This window comes from Zea mays, chromosome 4 (genome assembly GCF_902167145.1).
Source record: "Zea mays cultivar B73 chromosome 4, Zm-B73-REFERENCE-NAM-5.0, whole genome shotgun sequence".
Lineage (NCBI taxonomy): Eukaryota > Viridiplantae > Streptophyta > Magnoliopsida > Poales > Poaceae > Zea > Zea mays.
Genome location: NC_050099.1, coordinates 100,243,744 through 100,254,472, shown reverse-complemented (window position 1 = coordinate 100,254,472; position 10,729 = coordinate 100,243,744). Strand labels below are relative to the sequence as shown.

Sequence of the window (10,729 nt, the reverse complement as noted above, 5' to 3'; positions counted from 1 at the left end):
TAGTAGCGTGGCTAGGCTTCGCCATGTTACTCGGTTTTCTCCGTTAGTTATTTCCGCTGCATTAAAATTTATAGTATTACTTCTGAAACTCCGATAATGTAATCACTAATGTTACTTTCTTAATTTATGGTATTATGCTTCATTGTATTTCTCTGTGCCTCGCCTTCGAGTGAGCTAGTGGTATTCGATCCTGGTAAGTGGCTTTATCGGACTAGATCCGAAGGACTGACGGGTTATTCCGGTTTAAGTGTGTTGCTGCCCTTGCGTGTGTGACTTGGATACTTAAGCTGGAATAATTTGGGCGGTTCCACCACAGCGACCAGCCCTGCGCACATAGAGACCGTCCCACCACCAGACACGTTCCATCTGGCTCGACACAGTGACCCTCGCTCCTACCACCAGGTCGCAGACATCCGTGCTGCCACAGAGAGCTCGCCAAGCATAACAACTTCCATTGATTGGGGCCCAGATTGACGCTAACACCTTGGTTACCAGCTCCTCCACAATCTTTGGCACTTGATGCAGTAATCGATCTATTGTTTGCCACAACACCATTCTAGTACCCCCAACACCAACGTTTTAAAAATGAGTGACCTAATAATGGGAGAGGGTGCGCTATCATATACTCCATTTGTCTCAAATTAATAAAAAATAGACTTTTAATGGATTCATACAATAATTGATATATGTGTTTTGTACATGTGTCCAGATTCATCATTATTCATTTGAATATAGACATAAAAACTAAGAGCTAAAATGAATGCTAATAAGAGATAAAATCGTAGATATAAACGAGAAAAGGTGACATAGAGAGCAAAATCTTGTCACGAATTTTTGGGAGGAACATGATAGAGGCAAAGGCCCGATCTTCCGTGAGGTACGATAACTTGATTTGGTGGGGATCTCAACGTTGATGATCCAAGGCTCCGAACGAACGGATCCTCGCAATCACTACACCACTGCTCCATTGGTTATCACCCTTTACACACGAATGACCTCGCCACAAAATCTTATCCCTACAAGCGCAATCAAGAACACAAGCAAGAATAGGTAGAACGCAACCAAAACTGTGTTGATTACGAGTTGGGGTCTCACAAACCGATGAATGGCGAACTGTTCGATGATAGATATGATCTAAGAAAAACCCAAACCCTAATGTGGCAGATGCTGCTGATAAAATAGAGGTTAGGGGCATGCAGAACCCCTGGAGGTACCCATAATGGGCTCCAACACGAATACACGATACACGGCCCAACGACCCAACAGACGAAATCACAGCACCAAAACAGAATCTAAATGCTGACTTATTTCGACGATTCCCGTTGACTCCGGATGAATTTTAAGGTGGGACCAGTTGGGTTGGAAAGCTTATCTCCTTAGCTTTTCATCCATATAAAGTACAACATAATTAGATTTTGGATGCATCCTGGACGTCCATTTTAGTACAGACTGATCCTGAACTCCTAGGTGGAGACGAAGTTGAGTCGGACTTGGCTTTCTCTTGTTGTGAACGTCCTAGCTTCTCCTCCTTGATATATTGGCCTTTCTCAAGTCCACGTTGATCCTCTCCAAGGTTCCTAATCATCAAAACATCCATGGCATCAAGCATAAGCTCTAAAACATAATTGACTAGGTTAGAACAAATCTGGAGATTTAACTGTCGTGCATGTGCTCGTGTTGTTGATCCATGCATTGTTTGTATGAGAGTGATGTCCTCATCATCCTCCCCCACTTGAATTGGAGTCATCCTCAACTCAGGTGGTCGCCAAGGGGGTGGCCGAGCAACTCTAGGATGTACAAGGCGTCGCTGATTTCTGGCAGATTATGGATGTCATCTTGTTACAACGATTCCCATCGGATCCGAGCATATTTTGACGTGGGACCAGATGGGTTGGAAAAATTATCTTCTTAGCTTTCCAACAGTATCTAAAACATCGAAAATGGAGTTTGTATGTGGCCTGGGCGTCCATTTCTGTGAGACCCACTCCTGCAGTCCGAACTGGACTTCAACTTCTCTTGAGCTTCGAAAACTATGATTGATTGGGCCTTAACCATATAGTTGACTTTCATGTACTCAACATTCTCCCTTTCTTGGTTTTGAGTCGTCCTCGACTCAAAGTCGTTGGTGCCTGCATAAGGTGTTGATGTAGTGCTTGATGTCGTCCAACCTTGCTCACTTCTTGAAGTTGACCATGTTGTTGTAAAACATAAAAAGAACGACAAGTGGAACTGGACATGATATGGTTAGCTTTAACACAACCTTCCAATTGATCATATTGTTTCATGAGAAAAGGAAATTTCATATTTGAACAAATATATACTCGATGTACCTTATATTCTCCATTCCAATTATATCTTCCAATTACGTAATATGTATGTTTAGATAACCATGGCAATTCAGCACTAAAAGGAAGTTTTTCCTCTAAATTATTTAGATTACATAGAACATTAAATTCAATATAGCTCAAAGTATTTAAAGAAGATAACAATTTCAGCTCATCATGTGCACTAGTTATATGATTGAATGTTCTAATTTTGGCACAATTAATAGGATCAGAAGCAACAACATCAAATTTGTTCTCTAGTTGTGGCATAGAAATAATAGTATTATCATCACACAACTCTTCTTTATCACAAGGGACAACAAGACAATCTTCTTATAACAAAGGCAACTCAGATTTATCTAAAGGCATGATATTAGTAGAATTACTCAAATTATTTTTATTATCATCCAGAGAAACAAATTGTTGTCTCATTAGTGCTTTCACATCAGTCCAAGTTGGTGGTTTCTCATAGTCATGCAAGTTATTCCACCAAACTAACGCATCATTCGTTAAAGTATTAGCCACAATTTTATTTTTTCGCCTATCACATATACGACATCGTGCAAAAATCTTATCCATTGATACTTCCCATTCAATATATTCATTTGCAATATTTGCATCAAAAGAAGAGAAAGATGGATATATAGAACCTGAGGGAGACGAATCAACATCAATGGTGTGGCTCTCAAAAGCTTTAGTCAATGTGCGCATCATCTCCTTCAATTCTAGATGGGAGACACACTCACCATTAATAGGTTTGGAGCTCTTATCCTTGTCCATTTGGGTCTTTGGTCCTCTCATTGTTAGTACAAAACAAAAAGAAATGCAACAATCAAACAGTATACACCCTACAACTACTCTTAGGGGTGGTGGTAGAACACAAGTTATGAAGCATCTTACCCCGCTCTTAGAAAGTTCTTACCAGCACAGCAGGTGGAAAATGGTGGCCGGTGTGACAATACTTAGAGCTTGGGTGTGATTGCGAAGGAGTACCTGTTTTGCTCGAGAGAAAGGTGGAGCTTTGGGAAGGCTCACTAAATATACATATGTGGCACACAAGTCAGTAAAAGATAGCAATGCTGAATAAGTGTTCCAAGTACTCTTCCTAGTTGCTGGCCTAGAGAATGTATTAGCATAGTTGGAGGAAGACACAAAGGAGGTGACAAGGATCTAGGAACAAGAAGGGAACAAGTTGGAATAAAAAACAATCATAGAGGTACTCAGATCAATGGTGTTCCTACTTATGCACACTCTTTTTCTTTTTTTCTCTGATTTTTTTCTTTGTTTTGTGCAGCTTTTTTTGCACTTGCCTTTTTATATTATCTTCTTTTTTTCCACAAGGGTGCCACAAAAACAAGATATAACATAAGAGTATAAAAAAATTGTTTGTGTGTCACGGATTTTCTGCTCTCACTTCAACAGACTTTTTGACAAATTTAGAGACCTAAAACGTAAAAACACATAACATGAAAGTTGTAGATCTCTTTTTTATCTTTCTTTGAGATATATGGATCGCTTATATTGGATAAAGTTAATGGGAGATATTGACCCCAAAATACAGGGTGGTCCTAAATTTCAGGATCACAAATAGATTTACTAACAATACAAATAACTTCTTGATAATTACATTTTCTGGAAATTTCGTAAATACAAAAGTTGTAGATAATTTTCCAAGCATTACAGAAAGTATAAGAACACAAAATTCTGAGTTCGTATGCGAGATTTATGCTCAAAATTCCGAACTGGATAGAAACTAATGTGATAATGATGAGATGATGAGAAAAAATAGGATGAGATATGTTTCGGAGATTAAATTTGTGGGATCACAGCGGATGAAAAGGATTAAACTGAACCAAAAACAAATCTAAACCAGCAACAATACCTTGACCTAGGACACGAACTCAGAACTGCAGACTCCAAAACTGAATTATGCAAAGACTAAGGCGAACACGTCAGGATCCACTAATGGTTATTAAAGATATGACCTAATGTTTGGTCTCTTTTCTCTTTGGCTTTTTTGTGGGTTATAGGATGAAAAAATGAATTTCAAGGTATGATTATACCTCACGGGCAACCTGAATCTTGATACCACTTGATAGAGGTCGAAAGGGCCAATCTTCCGTGAGGTATGATAACTTGATTGGATGGCGATTTCTACGTTGATGATTCAAGGCTTCGAGCGATCGGATCCTCGCAATCACTACACCACTGCTCCGTTGGTTATCACCCGTTACACACGAGTGACCTCACCACGAACACTGATCCCTGCAAGCGCAATCAAGAAAAAAAAGCAAGAACAGGTAGAACACAAACAAAACTGTGTTGATTACGAGTTGGGGTCTTATAAACTGATGAACGACGAACTGTTCGATGATAGATATTATCTAAGTAAAACCTAAACCCTAATATGACGATGACTGCTGTTAAAATAGAGGTTAGGGCGTGCACAACCCCTGGAGGTACCCCTAATGGGCTCCAACATGATAAACAGCCCAACAAACGATGTCGCAGCACAAACAAAATCTAAACGCTGACTTGTTTCGACGATTCCGTTGACTCCTGATTATTTTTAAGGTGGGACTAGTTGGATCGGAAAGCTTATCTCCTTAGCTTTCTATCTATATAAAGCCCAACCTAATCAGAGTTCGGATGCATCCTAGACGTTCGTTTTAGTGCGTACTAGTCCTGAACTCCAAGGTGGAGGCGAAGTTGAGTCGGACTTGACTTTTTATTGTTGTGAACATCCTATCTTCTTCTCCTTAATATCTTGGCCTTTCTCAAGTCTTCGTTGGTCATCTCCAAGGTTTCTAATTTTTAAAATATACATGGTAACAAACGTAAGCTATAAAATATAAACCTGTAGAATTAACTGTCGTGCATGTGCTCGTGTTATCGATTCTCACATTGTTTGTATGGTAGTGATGTTCTCGTCAGAACGCAAAACTGTATTTGACTATATATATCCCGCTGATTTAAAAAAAACCGTCACGGCTTGCTTTGCACAGCTGATCTGATAAATGATTGCACGGTCAACCATCCATTTTGCCAGCAACTAAGGTTGCACATGGATCCAGCGCAATAATACTCTTACGCCCATTCAGGTAGGATCGCTAGTGGATATGGTGTGATCCTTTCTAACTTCCAAACACCAAAATATCAAATGCAACGAGGGTAGAACCAATATATAGTCAACAAGGCACGTAAGTACGTACAGAGACAAGATCACTTAAAAACTAACAGCACGTATATAGGCTTGTTGGGGAGGAGAGGTTTAGTTGCCACTGATTGGAGTACCCTAATAATTACTCACTCAAACCACGCGCTAGCTGCTGGTGAGTGGTTCCTTTTGTCACCTTAGCTTACTCACTAGGATGCTCGATCAATCAGCAAACACAGCCACGAAGCGTAGTGATTATTTGTTCAATAGTGGCCCTTTTTTTTAGCCAGTGAAGTCAATGCATGCATGGATATGACAAGCAACGTGTGCCTAACCTACCAGTAACAGCTCAATTATTTAGAGCTTGCATTGTCTGCATGCGAGCCAATCAGGCCGCTTGCCCCTCGGCAACGTTGGGCAGTGTATCTATAAATACCCCTCGCTTCCCAGAACACAACACCACCTCCAATCCAACCATTCTAGCGCTGCGCAGCAGCTGGCTAGCTATTTGTGATATCTCTGATCTAGTTGATTGATCCTTGGAGTAGGGTAGGAGGAGCCGAGGAGGACGACATGACGAATCTCAACGCCACCGTCGCTGCTGTGCTCGTGATGCTCGCCTTCCTCGCCGGGCAGTCGGTTGCCGGGCGCTACTACTACGACAAAGTGCAGGACAAGGTGAGAAAGGAAGTGGAGAAGGCCATGGCGAAAAACCCCAGCGTCGGCCCCGCCCTTGTTCGCTTGGTGTTCCATGACTGCTGGGTCTATGTAAGTATGGACATGCATGTTGCCTCTGCTTGAATGCTTGATATACAAATACAATCAGGTCTGATCCAAGAATACTGACGGCATTTTAGGGTTGTGATGGCTCCGTGCTCCTAGACAGCACGCCTACTGACGGCACCAACACCGAGAAGAAGGCGGCGAACAACATCGGCCTCGCTGGCTTCGAGGTGATCGACGCCATCAAGCAGAAGGTCGGCACTGACGCCTCCTGCGCAGACATCGTCGCCTTCGCGGCGCGCGACGCGGCCGACATCCTCAGCGGCGGCAAGATCTTCTACACCATCCCCGGCGGCCGCAAGGACGGCGTCGTCTCGTCCGCCGCGGTGGCGGACGCCAACCTCCCGCACCCCGACTTCAACTTCGACGAGCTCAAGGATAACTTCAACGCGTCCAGCCGAGGCAGCAGCTTCACCGTCGAGGAGCTCGTCGTCCTCTCGGGCGCGCACTCCATCGGCGTCGCTCACCTCTCGTCCTACCAGGACCGCCTGGGGCCCGACTCCACTCCAATCGATTCCGACTACCAGGAGGCGCTCAACAAGGCCACACCTCCTGGTTTGCTGAAGACTGGGCAGAACCCGACGGTGACAAACAACGTCCGCGACGAGACTGACGCGTTCCAGAAGGACGCTGCCTACAACCCCGTGGCCATGGGGGTGAACCCCAAGAGGGGCGTCCTCGACAACAGCTACTACCATAACAACCTCGTCAACAAGGTGCTATTCAAGTCTGACTGGGTACTACGCACGGATGACTTCGCCGCCAGCAAGCTCGATGAATACAAGAACAACCCAGCGGAGTGGAATTCCGACTTCGCCGCCGCCATGGTCAAGCTCAGCAGCCTGCCAGCCCAAGGAAACAAGTTGGAGATCAGGAAGAACTGCAGGGTACCCAACCCGCAGTACTAATAAGAAATAGACGAAGCATGCAGTCACTTCGGGCGAACACACCAGGGACTTGGACCTCTACAAGCTACATGTATCAACTATATAAATAATCTGTACTTCTATAATTAGCATATCCCTTTAATTCCTAATTTATTTTAATAGCTACTTACGGCAGGTGTACGTTATTATCAAAGCTTATGGTCTCTCTATGGACCTGTTTGATCCACACGACTAAAATAAAATGACTAAAATTTAGTCAATGTAGGAGCTAAACTTCTAAATAGAAAGGACTAAAAGTGACTAAAATGTTTTAGCTCTTTAGCTTCTAAGAATGAGCTAAAACCGACTAAAACCCATAAATTACCGTATAAATAATCTATACTTCTAATTAGTATATCCCTTTAATTCCTAAATTATTTTACTAGCTAGAGTGCCCACCCATGCATGTAGCGCGAGGGGGTTACGTGTTCAGGGGTCATGAAAATAGGGATGCACCATGATCGAGCGGTGAGGCGGTTCACCACCCATGGGAATAATCCCTCAACATATTGGTAACTCTCTAAATTTTTACCGTCGACTTCATTTTCAAGACTAGATTCGGAAGACTTTCAACGTAACTGTTCTATCAACTACAAACCTGATTTTCTTTCTCGTGGGTTCATATTGGTGATTTCTTTTGGCCGTTACAATGTTAAACTTGCCCCCCCCCAACCGAATCCATTGGCTATCTTCTTCAATCCTTTATTGGTGGTGAACTGGTGATGTTAGTGCCTTCAGAATCGTTGCCTTGTCAGACACAATTTTTAGATTATCAGTATCTTGCAAGTTAGTTGGTTTTTCTATCTATAATCTGGCTCTTATGAGTGCAAGTCTTTCAAGGCCTTTTTGCATCTATGGAGTTCTGGTTGTCCAAATTGGGTCAAAGAATTTCGTTGGCTTATTGAAGTGGAGGATTCTTCCTGGCATCTGGTTTCTAGGGAACGTCATTCGATAAATTTCTCTTATGCTAATGTTGTTCATAATAAGGTTCTGACCAAGGCAAATGCAGTACCAATTTCAAAGAAAGGAAGGAATGCAAATAATAGTTTTGGTTCGTCTTCGAGGGTGTCAATTTTCAAATGTTTATCAATTCAAGATTCAAGAATGAAAGATGATATTCCGTGATCAAAGGTCTTTGGAAGAGTTCATGAAAATTTGAATCGTGTTCAGCATTTGGCCTCCCTAGCGAAGAAAATGGATCATCATTATTCATCTCAGAAGAAAAGTCCGGGAATTCAACTTTCAAATTCTCGGCATTCAATGGGTCGACATAATGGCTTTCCGTTAGATTATAATGGTGGTAAATCTCTGGGTACTTCTTTTTCTCGGAATGCAAATAGATAGGCTTGGAGGCCCATATATCACCCGGGCCTATATAAGTCAGGATTGTTTGCCGGTTGCCAGAATTTGGGTCATACCAAATTCGAGTGTAAGATACCGGTTAAATGCCTACTTTGTAAAAAATCAGGTCATTATAAGTCTTTTTGTAAACATTCTTCAACTAAAATTGGTTCCCTCAACAACAAGGTTTATTCTAATAACTTCTCAGCTAAATTTAAGAGAATATCTTGGGCCTCCACTCCATCCACTTGGTTTAAGTGTGCATTGGACCCTCTGACTAGTGGGACCTCAAATACTCCCCGTTTTGCAAATCTATCGGACCTCACCAAATTGATTTGCTCGAGGTCTGCCTCTCCTCCTCCTTCTACAAAGTTAACACTATTTGACAAATCCTCCTTCAGTTCGCCGGCGAATTCTTCTGCTCCTGCATCTTAGTATTTTGATTCCTTTGTTGCCTCAACACTCTCTGTCGACTGTGAAGCATCGACCATGGCCTATCACCGTGTTGACCCTTCTCTGTTCCTCCCGCAAAGTTTCGTCACGGGCCACATTCAGCACCGGGAGATAATGGTATGTACAGTCACCGAGCTCAACCTCCGCTACATGAAGACTAGGCGATCGTCCTTATTCACCCTCTTCTGGTGCTTGAGGTTGACTTCCAAGGCATTTCTGATGTCGTGAGAGAATATTTAGTAGGCTAGAGGTACTTAGAAATCCGTACAATCCAACGCTCTCATCTTGGTCTGGCCCTAGTCAGATTTTGATTTGTTTTTGATTGGCATAACATGGTTGCTTTAGGACTGCAGCAGGCATTAGGGTTTACCATTACTGTATTCCGCCATAATGAGGCATGGAATCAATGTGCCTTGAACTTCAATAGAGAGTGTTGGCTAATGCTTTTGGGTTTTCTGCTAGATTTCTAGGCTCACGAGCATATCTAGAATGTTATTGGCTCGTTTGGTAGATTTATCATGTGGGACCTGGATCATGATGGTGAAGGCTGGGTCACCACCTTAGAAGAGGTACCACACTTCATTGTTTTTTAGTAGCAGAGGGTTTTCAGGGAGTGTGGACTATTCCATGTGAAGTGGTGCAACATGCTATGCTTGGGGGGAACCCAGAAGATGAGGAAGAAGTTCCACTATATCCACACAATGGCCAAGAGCTCCCTTATGATTTTTTCGATTAGGTCCACCAATGAGATGAACAGGTGAATGGTGAAAATGCAGTGACAATGCAGCATGGGAAGAATGGCCACTTCTAGTTCAAGCCCCACCACCTCAGAATGTTGAAGAAAATGAAGAACAATTCAGCTTTCAACTTTTAGGGCTTGAAGAGCTCAATTCATCAGACAACTCAATTGGACTACTGAATGGTTTCTTGTCTCTGATGCCTAATCACCAGATTAATCAAGAACATGTGCATGCAAATGATGATCTTCATCCTGAACAATTACAAGACCATGTAGATGCTATTCTAGCTCTTCCTGTTAGCCCAAAACAAGCAGCTTTTCTAGTTTTGGAATAGATACAAAACAATGATGTGCAAGCAGATTAGGCCCACAATGCTGACAACATGTTGCTAGAGAACATTCTGCAGGTGGGCTTTGTAAGAAGGGATGAGAACTTTTTTGCAGACCATGGCTTTGAAGATTATCAGGCAAGAAGGCATGCCAGCACATGGGCCAAATTCTTTCCATCGGAGGACAAAAATTATATGGTGATGGTCCCTAAGTCCTGGACAACCGTCTTTATGGGTCTTCTGATCAGACCAGATACTACAGAATGGGCCAAAAAGTTCTTGACCTCTGATGTTGTAGCCAACCCTTTTGAGCCTGAGGTGGAGGTGGTACCACTACAAGTCCTAGCAAAAATAGATTGCCTAAGAGAGAAGGAAACAATTACCTCTCCCAACAAGCGTAAGCTTAAGGAAAGTTGTATGGTGGACACTGAGGTCAGAAGATACCTGCGTCCTAAAGAAAAATTTAAGGGTTTCAAGCAAAGTTTCGCATAAGACTAGTGTTGTTCTAGTTGTACATCCTCTACACCACCTTCTATCTCTTCAAAAATTACCAAAAAGTTGGGACATGAATTCTGTAAGGTGGCACATATGATCTTTCATAAAGTACGCCGAGGGCACTAACAAAGGCTTCTTCTACAATTCAGAGGCCACAAAAGGATGACAACGATGAAGCTAGT

At 42.6% G+C, this 10,729-nt stretch overlaps 1 protein-coding gene across 1 annotated transcript; it reads left to right on the top strand.

Moving 5' to 3' along the window:
* Positions 1–5,881: 5,881 nt before the first annotated feature.
* Positions 5,882–7,373, top strand: LOC103653548 (peroxidase 5). Its single transcript, XM_008680423.3, has 2 exons — positions 5,882–6,249; positions 6,339–7,373. The coding sequence occupies exons 1-2, from the start codon at positions 6,055–6,057 to the stop codon at positions 7,170–7,172; spliced, it is 1,029 nt and encodes a 342-aa protein (XP_008678645.1). The 5' UTR covers positions 5,882–6,054; the 3' UTR covers positions 7,173–7,373.
* The last annotated feature ends 3,356 nt before the right edge of the window (positions 7,374–10,729 follow it).